This window comes from Cebus imitator, unplaced genomic scaffold (genome assembly GCF_001604975.1).
Source record: "Cebus imitator isolate Cc_AM_T3 unplaced genomic scaffold, Cebus_imitator-1.0 Scaffold576, whole genome shotgun sequence".
In the NCBI taxonomy this organism is placed as follows: domain Eukaryota; kingdom Metazoa; phylum Chordata; class Mammalia; order Primates; family Cebidae; genus Cebus; species Cebus imitator.
Window position 1 is genome coordinate 105,858 of NW_016107891.1, and position 13,143 is coordinate 119,000.

A 13,143-nucleotide genomic window follows, 5' to 3' on the forward strand; every position below is an offset into this window, starting at 1 on the left:
TTTGAGATACTTACAGATTCACATGCAGTTAGAAATAATCCAGAGAGGTCTTATACCCATTCCCCAATTCCCCCCACACACCATGGTAACATCTTATATAACTATAGTTCAGTATCATAACCACTTTCATTTTTTTTATTTCATTTTTGATAGTTTTTATTGCTATTTCATGAAGTTCACTAATCTTCGACAGTGTCTAAACTGCTATGTTTTTCATCTCAGACATTGTAGTTTTTATTTCTAGAAGTTTGATTTGCATCTGTTTTTATTTTGAGACTTTCTTGCTCTGTTGCCTAGGCTGGATTGCAGTGGCACAATCACAGCTCACTGCAATCTCTACCTACTGGGCTCGAGAGATCCTCCCACCTCAGCCACCTGAATACTGGAACTGCAGGTGCATGCCACCATGTCTGGCTAATTTAAAAATAATTTTTTTTTTTTTTAGAGAAATGAGATCTCAGTATGTTGCCCAAGCTGGTCTTAAACTCCTGGGCTCAAGTGATCCTCTTGCCTTGGCCTCCTAAAGTGCTAGGATTACAGGCATGAGCCACTGTACCCACCCAAGATTTGCATGTTTTTAAAAGAGCTTCCTTGCCTCTACTTACTATGTACAATCTTTTCTCTGGCTTCTTGAACATATAGAATATAATTATAATAACTTTAATGCTTTTGCCTACTAATTTTGTCATCAGTGCCATTTCTGGATTTCTTATAATTGATTTTTTTATCATTATGGTTCATATTTTTCTGCTTTGCATGCCTAGTAGTTTTTAATTAGATGGCAGATATTATGAATTTTACCTTATTGGGTACTAGATATTTTTTATTCTTATAAATATGCTTGATTCTTGTTCTTGGATGTAGTCACTTAGAAAGTGCTTCATCTTTTTGGGTCTTGCTTTATTAGGCTTTATTAAAAATGCGTGTTTTGTTTTAAAAAGAGAAAAAGCCAGTTATAAACAGTGCAACAATTTTTGTGATAGCAAAAATCTGTAACCATTCTAAATGTTTATCAGTAACCCTGATTATACTGTAGTAAGTCTGAACAGTGGAATCCTCTTAAAGTGGACCCTTATCATTTATACTACACTTGATCTTAGCCAAAAGGCCGAGAAGCGATGACCCTTATCATTTATTTGCTGGTCCTACCACCCTTCCAATTTCAGAGTCCCTTCAGAAATACACTACCGGACATCTAACTTTTGTTTAAAAAAGATTTATAGTCTTATGAGGTCCTACATGCATTGTTGTATTTTTAGTTCTTTCTTTTACTGAGCTGAAATGTAATAAGAGGAGAACAGTAGACAATGGGGGTGGCCAGGTAATAGGAGACAAGATGTTAAGTGTAAGACTTTAACTTTCTTTCTTAGTGAGGAGGGAAGCTACTGGATGGTTATGAACAGAAGTGTTCCTTGATCTTACATTTTAGAGCAGGAGTCAGTAAAGATTCTTGTAAAGAGCCCATATGGTAAATATTATATATCTTATGGATCACACAATCTCTGTTGCAACTTGTGTTGATCACATAAACTCTGTTACAAAAAGAGACATCTGGCAGGATTTGGCTCCCAGGCTGTGGTTTGTTGGCTCCTGTTTTAGGACTGAATGGAGTGCTATATTGAGAATAGATTCTAGGGAGCAAAAGTGGAGGTAAGGAGTCCAGATAAGGGGCTATAACAGTAATCTACATCAGAGATCATGTATAGACCCAGCAGACAGAAAGTAAATACACAGAGCAAAGGGGTTCTAGGACTTAGCCTCAGAACAACCTAACATTTAGAAGTCAGAAAGAGGAGGACTCAGTAAAATTGTCTGATAAGGAATGGCCAGAGCAAAAAGATGCCAAGAAGGAGAAAGTACAATAGTAGAAAAACAACCTGATTTTAAAAATGGGCAAAAGACCTGAACAGACATTTCCCCAGAGAAGGCATAGAAATGGCCAAAAGGTATATGAAAAGATGCTCAGCATCACCAGTCATCAGAGACATGCAAATTAAAACCACAATGAGATATCACCTTGCACCTGTTAGAATGGCTGTTATCAAAAAGACAGATAATTGTTGATAATAAGGGTATGGAGAAAAAGGAACCCTAGTACACTGTTGGTGGGCATGTAGATTGGTACAACTATTATGGAAAACAGTATGGAGGTTCCTAAAGAAATTGAAATTAGAACTACCATGCGACCTAGCAATTCCTCTTCTGAGTGTATTCACAAAGGAAATGAAATCACCACCCCATAAAGTGCAGCATTAATTGACCTCTCGTGTTCAGTGCAGCATTAATTGACAATAGTCAAGATATGGAAACATCCTAAGTGTCCATAAATGGATGAATGGGTAGAGAAAATGTATATAAAATGGGATACTATTTAGCCTTAAAAAAGGAGATCGTGCCACTTGCCATAGCATAGATGGACCTGGAGGTCATTATTCTAAGGATGCAGAAAGACAAAATACTGCATGATCTCATATGTGGGGGAGAAAGCCAAATATGCAGTGGTATAATATAATAAACATGAAGAAATAAAACTGGTTACCAGGGATAGGATGGGAGTGAGAGGAGGAAATGGGAAGATGTAGGTCAAAGGATACAAAATGGCAAATATGTAAGAGGAGCAAGTCCAACACGTAGCATGAGGACTGCAGCTAATGCAATTGTATTGCATTAGGAATTTCTGTGAAATAAGTGCACTTTAGCTGCTCTTATCACAAAAAAGTAACTATGTGAGATGATAGATACATTTATCTGCTTCATTATGATAACCATTTTACTTGTCTCTATGTATCCCATAACATCATGTTGTAAATCTCAAATATACACAATAAAATTTCATTTTTTAAAAAAGGAGAGAGTAATCAACTGTGTCAAAAGCTTGCTGTAGGTCCGATGAGATTAAGGCTGAGAAGTGAACACTAGCATTTGGTGAGGTCAAGATCAGTGGTGACTTTGGTAAGAATGGTTTCATTGAAGTCATGGGACAAAAGCCTGAACGGAGTAGGTGTGAGAGAATATGGACACAGGACAAAAGAGATGGCTGGGGGTGGGGGGGCGGGAATGGGCAAAAAAAAAAGAGAGATGGCCTCAAAGTAATTTTACTGTAAAGGAGAGCAGAGAAAAGGGAAGGTGGCTGCAGAATTGGAGTTTAGAGAGGATTTTTTCAACAGTGGTTAATGATTACAGCTAATATGCATTCAGCAATTAACACAACAAAATCTCTGTCCCATAAAGCTTACATTTTAGTGCTGGGTGGGGGCAGGAAGATAGAAAATAATAAAGAAACACATACTTATATTAAACTGGCTATGAGATGTAGCTACTCATATCATACAGACATATTCAAAATGATATTATCTCCTCTCCTCCCTTCCGCCACCTTTTCCTATGTTTCTCTTCCTTGTTTTTGTATTGTAAAAAATGCCACATTGAGGACAGAATCCTGTGCCTTTTTTTTTTTTTTTGAGACGGAGTTTCGCTCTTGTTACCCAGGCTGGAGTGCAATGGCACGACCTCGGCTCACCGCAACCTCCGCCTCCTGGGTTCAGGCAATTCTCCTGCCTCAGCCTCCTGAGTAGCTGGGACTACAGGCACGCGCCACCATGCCCAGCTAATTTTTTGTATTTTTAGTAGAGACGGGGTTTCACCATGTTGACCAGGATGGTCTCGATCTCTTGACCTCGTGATCCACCCGCCTCGGCCTCCCAAAGTGCTGGGATTACAGGCTTGAGTCACCGCGCCCGGCCAGAATCCTGTGCCTTATCCCTTGTAAGCATCCTGTCCTCAAACTCAGGCGGATTTTATTTTTTTTGCTTCACAAACAGTTGTCAGGTCTGCTCCCTTCTTGCCATCTCAACCTTGGCCCCTTAGCATTCACTTCTCTTCTGGATTGCTACTTCACCCTCTTAACTGGAGTCTCTGCCTTCATCCTTCCCCTTTAATCTGTTCTCCACAATGTAGCCAGTCGTCTTTTAAAAATATAACCTGAGTTTTAAGGGACTTGCTCAAGACCACAAAATTAGTAGAGCCAAGATTTGATTTCCTTATGTCATGCTCCTCTTGGGGCTGACTTTATGTAGGGGGTAGGAAGGAGCTGGGTCATCTCAAGCTAAGTAAGATATGAACATTGCCAGAAATGCATGTTTGTGTGTATCTGACAGCTCATCAATTTGTGTGATTTTGGTTTGTTTTTGTAGGTGCACAGGTTTCATATTCCAGAAGGTTGGAAAGTTGGCTGCAACAGCTGTGGGAGGTGGATTTTTTCTCCTTCAGGTCTGTATGTGAAATGTTCTCAGATGTTTGGAAATTCCACCTGCCCATTAAGGAATGCGGTGCGGGGAGTTGTAATACAGTCCTGGGTATGTTACACTAGAGTAGCCTTTGCACTTGTTTTTATTTACTATTTCAAATGCTAATGACCATTTGAGTCAAATTTTATCCATTATACTAGTAAATGTTATTTACCAGTCACATTTTATTTCCTCATTTGGGGACAGAAGTGCAAATTCCTTATCATAGCTCCCTTAAAAGAGTTTTTAAGACCAGCTGAAATATTAAGCAGATGTGATTGATTTCAAAACTGCAAGTAGGCTGGGATGATTTAGTTTCATATTCTAATATATCCAGCTTTTACAGAGGGGACATTGAGCATTTGATGAGAAGTGGGAGCCAAGTGACAGTGGTTGTCAGTTCTGTAGGAGAGACTAACAAGCAAGACTTGAAAAACAAAAAGGGAGCAGTTCCTCCAAAAACAAAAGAAAACCGACATTTGATTGTACTGGGCACACATTTCTTAGCTCTGTGGCATTGGTATTCAAACTTGGCTCCACATTAGAATCACCTGGGAGTTTTTAAAAGAGCGAACAAGTATCACCCCCAACCCAGAGTCTGATTTCAGCGGAAAACTTAAAACTCTTGAGGTGATTCTACTGTGCAGTGGTGCGTAGAGCTGCTCTGCTGTGGGAGCCATAACTTGCTGAATCATGGCGGAGTCTCTGAATTCACAGCCCTTTGCCTCTTCCCACTGTTGGCATCCCTCACTTTGGCAAGGTAACTTCTGCATTAGCACCATGATTGGAGTGAGTTCTGCAGATAGGTCAGGTGAAAATCAAATGTATTGAAGAGGGAAACTGGTAAGTGGCTGGAGCTGGGTTGAGTGTGGTATTGCTGCATGACAAATTCCCCCAAACCTAATGGCTTCAAATAATGATCACTTTATTCTCTCTCATGGTTACAGGAGTTTGGGGAGGGTTAACGTAGGTGCTTGTGGATCAGAGTCTCATGTGGTTACAGGCCAGATGATCAGAGGGCTGGGGTAGGTCTGGACTGGCTGGGCCTCTTTGTCTCTCTGTCTCTGTCTTCCCTCCTACCGTCCTTATTTCCCCCCTCTCCATAGCGTCAATGCTCTTCCATGTGATCCCTGGGCATGGGCCGGTATAGGCTTCCTCTTACAGCCATGACTTCAGGACTCCCAAGCACAGTGCTCCAGAAATATGGTGTAAGTTGCATCTCCTTTCTTGCCCAAGACTCAAAAGTCATGCAGCATCACTTTTGTTGGCTGTCTCCCTGTGGGCTTGTTAGGTGCTGGCTCTTCACACCTCTGTCTCCTTCCTCTTGACCATTCAGGCAGAAGTGCAGTAACAGCTCTATCCCTGTGGTTTCCCTTACATGCTGCCCCAGACTCCATAAACATCTTAATATTGCCTTGAAATGTCTTAATTTGAGTGTGACCTCTGTTTTTTTTTTGGGCCCCTGACAGAAATAATTGGTATTGCAAGTGTCTCCAGAAAGGCACGCAAAATGAGATTCTGGTGTTGGATGACTCCAATATTCAGGGGGTTTAGGGACACTGCTTTGCTGCACAGGTGAGACATGGAGAATCTGTGGCAGGCACTCATGTTATCTGTCACTAGAGGGGTGAGAGCAGGAGGCAAGCATAATTTTGAGAGATGAGTTATATCAGGAGTTATAGTTTGATATAGGGATCCAGTTTCCTTTTCTCCATACTGATAATTGAGCAGAATTTAGTGAATAATTCTTCCCATTCCCAACATTTACAGCATTGTCTCTTTCACATATGAAAATCCATGTATGTGTGGCTGTGATTCTGGTTTCTGTGTTATGTTCCACTGCTCAACTCTGTATCTTTATGGCAGTTCTAAAGCTTAATATTTGGTGCCATGCAGATTCCTCCACCTTATTCTTCAGGAGTGTTGCAGCTACTTTTGTGTTTCTGCTTGCTCACCTGAATTTTAGATCAGAGTTGTCAGTTATTTAAAAAAATCCTGTTGAAATTTTTATCGGAATTGCATTGGAACCATGAGTAATCTATCTGTGAACGTAGGTTTTTCTCTCCAATTATTTAGGTCTTCTTTAATGCTTTTGAATAGACTTTTATTATTTTTCCATATAGATCTTGTGCATGTGTGATTCATTTTTATTACTGGATATCTTATAAATTTAGTTGGTCTCGTGGATGATACGATTTTTAAATCTACACATTCTGATTCATGCTAGTGTGTTGAAATACAGTTGATATTTTATGTTGCTTTTTCAGCCAGCCACCTTACAAAAAAAGTCTCTAATTTCTGACTTGCCTGGGATTCTTTTGGGTTTTGTCTATAAAATCATGCCATCTGTGAACAGTGACATTTTTTCTTCATGGCTTTTTCTTACCAAGCTGTAGATCCCTTTCAGAGCCCAGCAACGCTTGCCAGTTTTCAATTTATTCTACTCCCTCTGCCTGTTGTACTGTAATGGACGCATGATGTTGAACTTTGTCAGTAGAGGGTGCTGGAGGGACCTTGCAGCGGGAAGGGGCTGCTTTTCCCAGTTCTGGTGTTGCTTTGCTCCTATAGTGCAGCCCCCCAGTAATGCCGCGGAGAGCAGGAAGTCACCCTACAGTCCTGGCCTGGGCCACGCAGGGGACTTCACCAACACCAGTACTACTTGTGCACCCTTGTAAAAAATCAGTTTGTTGTATTTGTACAAGTCCGTTTCTGTACTTTTTATTCTGTTCTGTTGATTTGTGTGCCTGTCTCTTCTTCAGTACCACATATTTTCTTGACTGCTGTAGCATTATACTAAGCCTTAAATCAGGTAGTGTGTTTTCCCCCAATTCTGTTCTTTATCGGAATCATTTTGGTGATTGTAGTTCTCTTTCCTTTCCATGTAAATATTAGAACCAGCCTATTTATGTATCTATAAAAAATTCTAGAGGAAAACCTAGGCAATACCATCCAGGACATAGGCATGGGCAAGGACTTCATGACTAAAACACCAAAAGCAATGGCAACAAAAGCCAACATTGACAAGTGGGATCTAATTAAACTCCAGAGCTTCTGCACAGCAAAAGAAACTATCATTAGAGTGAACCGGCAACCAACAGAATGGGAATAAATGTTTTCAATCTACCCATCAGACAAAGGGCTAATATCCAGAATCTATGGAGAACTTAAACAAATTTACAAGAAAAAAACAAGCCCATTCAAAATTGGGTGAAGGATATGAACAGACACTTTACAAAAGAAGACATATATGAAGCCAACAAACATATGAAAAAATGCTCATCATCACTGGTCATTAGAGAAATGGAAATCAAAACTACAGTGAGATACCACCTCACACCAGTTAGAATGGTGATCATTAAAAAAATCTGGAGACAACAGATGCTGGAGAGGATGTGGAGAACTAGGAACGTTTTTACACTGTTGGTGGGAGTGTAAATTATTTCGATGATTGTAGAAGACAGTGTGGCAATTCCTCAAGGATCTAGAAATAGAAATTCCATTTGACTCAGCAATCCTATTTCTGGGTATATACCCAAAGGTCTATAAATCGTTCTATTATAAAGACACATGTACATGTATGTTTATTGTGGCACTGTTTACAATGGCAAAGACCTGGCCAACCCAAATGCCCATCAATGATAGACTGAACAGGGAAAATGTGGCACATATACACCATGGAATACTACGCAGCCATAAAAAATGATGAGTTCATGTCCTTTGCATGGACATGGATGAAACTAGAAACCATCATTCTGAGCAAACTGACACAAGAACAGAAAACCAAACACTGCATGTTCTTACTCATAAGTGGTTGTTGAACAGTGAGAACACACAGACACAGGGAGCGGAACATCACACACTGGGGCCTGGATGGTAGGGGGCTAGGGGAGGAATAGCAGGGGGTGGGGGGATCGGGGAGGGATAGCATTAGGAAAAATACCTAATGGAGATGACGGGGCGATGGATGCAGCAAACAACTACCATGGCATGTGTTTACCTATGAAACAAACCTGCACGATCTGCACATGTACCCCAGAACTTAAAGTATAATGAATAAATCAAAAGAGAAAGAAAGTCTACTGGGATTTGTGATTGAGATTGCAGTAAATATGTAGATAATTTAGAGAGAATTGGTCATCATTTCTGTGTTGAATATGTCATTCCATGTACATGACATGTCTCTCCATTTATTTAGGTTGTCTTTGAGTTCTTTCTTCAGCATTTTGTACTTCTCAGTATAGAGATCCTGTATGTTTTATTTGATTTATACCTAGTATTTAATTGTTTTTGTGCCTATTGTTGTAAATCATTAAAAAAAATTTCAGTTCAAATTGCTAGCATATTGAAATTCAGTTGGTCTTGTGCTATCTTGTATCCTGTGACCCTGCTAAACTCACTTTTTTAGTCTAGGAGTTTTCTTTGGTGTTTTTTTTTTGTTGTTGTTGTTGTTGAATTCTATGAAATTTTTATGTAGACAAGGATGTGTGTGAATAGAGACAGTTTAACCTCTTCCTTGTGAATGTGGATGCCTCCTAATTCCTTGTCTCACCTTGTTGTGCTGACTCTGAGTTCACTTCTGGTACGATATTGAATAGGAGTGGAGAGGGCAGACATCTTTGCCTTGTTCCCTGCATTCATTCTTTCACCATGATGCACAGTGTTAGCTGCAGGGTTTTTGTGTAGATGCTCTTTATCAAGTTGAGGAAGTTCCCCTCTATTCCTCTTTCTCTGAGACTTTTATTACGAATTTGTATTCAATTTTGTCAGATGTTTCTTGAGTCCTGCCTTGAGGTTAGGCCAGGTGATACTGCAGGAAAAGCAGTAAACACACCACCAGTTTGGTGGTGCTTTGAATTCTGGTCTTCTCCAGTCTGCATGTCACTGTTTTCATATAAGAGCCCTCAAATAGCTAGTCCATGTATATTCTCCGTTTAACAGCAGGATTTTTGTGGGAGAAACAGGATAAACTAAATGAAAGAGAACCTTCTTTTAGCATACAAATTTTGATACTCAACTATGTGGTTGCCATAAGCAATTTGTTCTTTTAGTACTAAGTAATATTCTGTTGTGTAAATATGATACAGTTTGTTTATCCATTCATGTGTTGATAGACTTTGTGTTATTTCTAGTTATAGACTCGTAAGTAAAACTACTGTGGCAAGGGCTGCCATCCTGGAGGCAGTGTGACAGCATGTGTAATTGCAGTATTGGTAGACACTGCCAAATTGTTTTCTTAAAACACTACCAGTTAAGACTCTTAGTAAGCGTGTGTAAGAGTGTCTATTTCCTCACATCCTTATCAACAGCAGATATTTTCAGTGCTTTAATTTTCTCCAATCTGATAAAAAATTATAGGTCATTATTTTATCTCTCCTTGATTACTTGTGAAGTTCAGCTTTTTCCTTCTCTTGGACACTTTCCTCTGTGAATTGCCTTTACGCAGTTTTAAAGTGAATTTTTTTTCTTACCGATCTCTATAAGAACTTCACTGTTTTGAGTATCAGTGTTTTGTCTAGTCTGGTTGGGTGACTGGTGGTGCCATTAGCTAAAATAGGGACTAGAGGAAGAGCAACAGTGCAGGAGACTTTTAGTTTCAGATATTCTGAGATATCCAGGTAGATACAACTTAGCAAAAATTTGGCAGAGAGGTGATATTGATAGGGCATTGATTGGTGGGCTGTCGTCATTCTCTTCATTCCTTGGATGACACTAATCCATCATCAAAAACTACATGCTTAAATCAAATTTACAGTGCATTTTAGAGTTTAGCTGTTTTTATCAAGGGAAATAGGTACATGCTGTAGGTGTCTTTGAATGTGCTTCTCTTAATACCTCTTTATATGAAGTCATTCATGAGAAATCTCTGTGGGGCCAGATGCTAGGTTTCTTCCTGAATATCTGGCATCTTTTCTCCTATTAAGCAACAGTAATTACTGCCTGAAAGCTTTGCACTGTTCACATTGTCAGGAAACTGACACTCATGAGCACATTGTCAGAGTTGTTCTCTGGAAACATTTGTATTGGCTGTAAGGCCCATCTCTTCACCTTACATCTTGACCTCCCTACCTTGATTTTCATCTTACATAAAACTTTTTAAAAGGGTTGTAAGAGTATAAATAAATTAAAAGAATTGCCAGTAGTTATTTCTAGTGCCTGGCATATGGCTTTGCATATAGGGGGGATGCTGAGTAGATGTCATCATGATACAAAGAATCAAATGGCAGATGTCTCCAAAAATGGAAAGTCAGAGGGTTTTGAGACTTTACTTCACAATTTATCCTGATGAAAAGAAATAACAAATCTGTTTCTCATTTCTTCTTGTCATTATTGTCGATATTGTAGCTTGCAAACCATACTGGGTACATCAAAGTTGACTGGCAACGAGTGGAGAAGGACATGAAGAAAGCCAAAGAGCAGCTGAAGATCCGTAAGAGCAATCAGATACCTACTGAGGTCAGGAGCAAAGCTGAGGAGGTGAGACTTGCATTATTCACGTGTAGTGTGTGAACAGCGCAGACAATTGTCTTAACCCTATTGCGTCGATAGCTCAGTGATGGACAGGGCTTAAACATTACAAAGAACTTAGAGTAATGTGACAAAGCTAACTTGGAATATCATAACTTCATAGCATTTTTAAAAGCTGGATAATTAAAAGTTTTTGGTGACCTTTGTCAGTTGAGAGTACAGAGTGATTCAGATTATCCCTTTAACATGTTCGCCTAGGAATGTGGGCAGCGTAGTAGATGGGAAGGATATATGGCCAGTATGATCATTTTCAGTCACATTTTGTCCCTGTATACACTTATCTCTGAAATATTCATACTGTGCTTATTTTACATATAACTAGTAGAAATGTGTAGCCCAGGGGTTGGGGAACTTTTTCTGTAAAGGGCCAGGTAAATATTTTTAGTTTTGTGGGCCATATTGTCTCTGTCACAAGTATTCAGCTCTACTGTATATCATGAAAATAGCCATAGATGATATGTAAATAAGTGGATGTGGCTGTTACAGTAAAACTTTATTTAAAAACAGGTTCAGACTGCGTTTGGCCCATGGGGGGTAGTTTGCTAATCTCTAATCTTGTTAATTACAGCCAGGTTAGATTATAACCTGGCACTGGAGGGACAGGAGAAGTTCTTCCTTTTTAAAAAGATATTTTTTGCTGCTTCTTTATTACCTTTAGAAATATGTCAGATATCCCAAAGAAATAAGTACAGTGAACTGGGGAGAAATAAACAAGAATTAGGGTGTCAAGAAGATAGCTCTAGCCTCACAGGGAAAACAGGCAGATTGAGCACAGGGGAGGAGAAATACCCTGTATACGCCTCCGGCTTCTCATGTTGTAAGGTGGCTCCTCACGCCAGTGATCAGCAAGTGGCTAGTCAAAGCTCGTGCCTTTACCCAGAGTGGGAAGGTGGCAAAGGTGGTTATCTACAGGAGCCCAGAGCCCAGATGGTTCTTCTTACCTTTCTTCCTTCTGCCTCTCCCCAATCTCAAAGTTATGAAAGTTATACTTTTTTATTTCATGAAAATTTTATTTTTCAAATGTTTAAAAACACAATACATGGCTGGGCACAGCGACTTACCACAGTGAGCGAGAATTTTTGTTTTTTAAGAGAGGGTTTCACTCTGTCACCCAGGCTGGAGTACAGTGGCACATTCATGACTCACTGTAGCCTCAACCAAGCGATCCTCCCACCACCGCCTTCTGAGTAGCTGGGTATACAGGTGTGCACCAGCATACCTGGTGAAGTTTTACATTTTTTGTAGAGACAAGGAGTCCCTGTTGTTGTCCTGGCTGGTCTCTCAAACTTCTGGGCTCAAGCAATATTCCCACCTCAGCCTCCCAAAGTGCTGGGATTACAGGTGTGAGCCACGGTGCCTTGCCGAAAACTTTTAAAACAATACTGGAAGTGTACATAATAACAAGTATAAAGTTAATATTTGATTAGAACCAACTATTCACTCGCAGTGGGAGTTTGTTATAAACTAACCAAATGATTTGGAATTGAGTTCATTTCACAAATATGTGTGTTCCTGTTCCTGGCCTGGCACTGTCACAGGCCCTGGGGATGTAGTAGCTGGTTTTCCTACTCACAGAGCCTGTGGTCTGATTTGAGAAACAGGATGAAGATTTAGCTCACTATTTAGCAGCAAGATGACTTCAGTAGGATGGTGGAATTGAAAGCCAAACTGGCAAGTTGAAGAAAGAGTAGGAAGTAAGAAAGTAAAAATAATAAATGAAAACAATTATTTCAGGAAGTCTCCCTCTGTCGTCAGGCTGGAGTGCAGTAGCGCGATCCTGGCTCACTGCAACTTCCGTTTTCCAGTTTCAAGCAATTCTCCTGCCTCAGCCTCCCAAGTAGTTGGGACTACAGGCATGCACTACCACGCCCAGCTAATTTTTTGTATTTTTAGTAGAGATGGGGTTTCACCATGTTGGCCAGGATGGTCTCGATCTCTTGACCTCGTGATCTGCCCACCTTGGCCTCCCAAAATGCTGGGATTACCCGCGTGAGCCACCTGGCCTGGCCTGATTTTTTTTTCTTTACCCCAATGGCAAATGGCAAAAGTGCTTCATTTAGGGAAATGTTGAGGTCCAGGAGAGTTGAGGGAAGAATGGAAATGAGGCAGGAAGACATAGGCATAGTCAGAGTAAGGGCTTACTGGAGAGTTAGGAGACAGTTGCCTAGGAGGATGGGGTGGTACTGTGAAAAATGTTTGGGGAATGTCTGCTTGTGAGTGGCTTAGGTGGTTTGCAGATGAAGTCACTATACTTGAGTTCAATAAATGATCAGGCCAGGATGTTGGATGTCTTGTTCATATGAACACTTTTTTTTTTTTTTTTTTTTTTTTT

General features: G+C 40.1%; 1 protein-coding gene and 1 non-coding gene across 2 annotated transcripts in view; one reads left to right on the plus strand and one right to left on the minus strand.

Annotated features, from left to right (window-relative positions):
• FUNDC2 (FUN14 domain containing 2) overlaps positions 1–13,143 on the plus strand; it is a 27,246-nt gene that overhangs the window by 12,612 nt on the left and 1,491 nt on the right. The window contains exons 3-4 of the mRNA XM_017516211.1: positions 4,194–4,269; positions 10,629–10,760. Of these exons, the coding sequence (XP_017371700.1) occupies positions 4,194–4,269; positions 10,629–10,760 (208 nt within the window). The remainder of the gene's footprint in view (positions 1–4,193; positions 4,270–10,628; positions 10,761–13,143) is intronic.
• LOC119469124 lies at positions 938–1,120 on the minus strand. Its single transcript, XR_005197940.1, has one exon. It is a non-coding gene; the product is annotated as a U2 spliceosomal RNA (small nuclear RNA).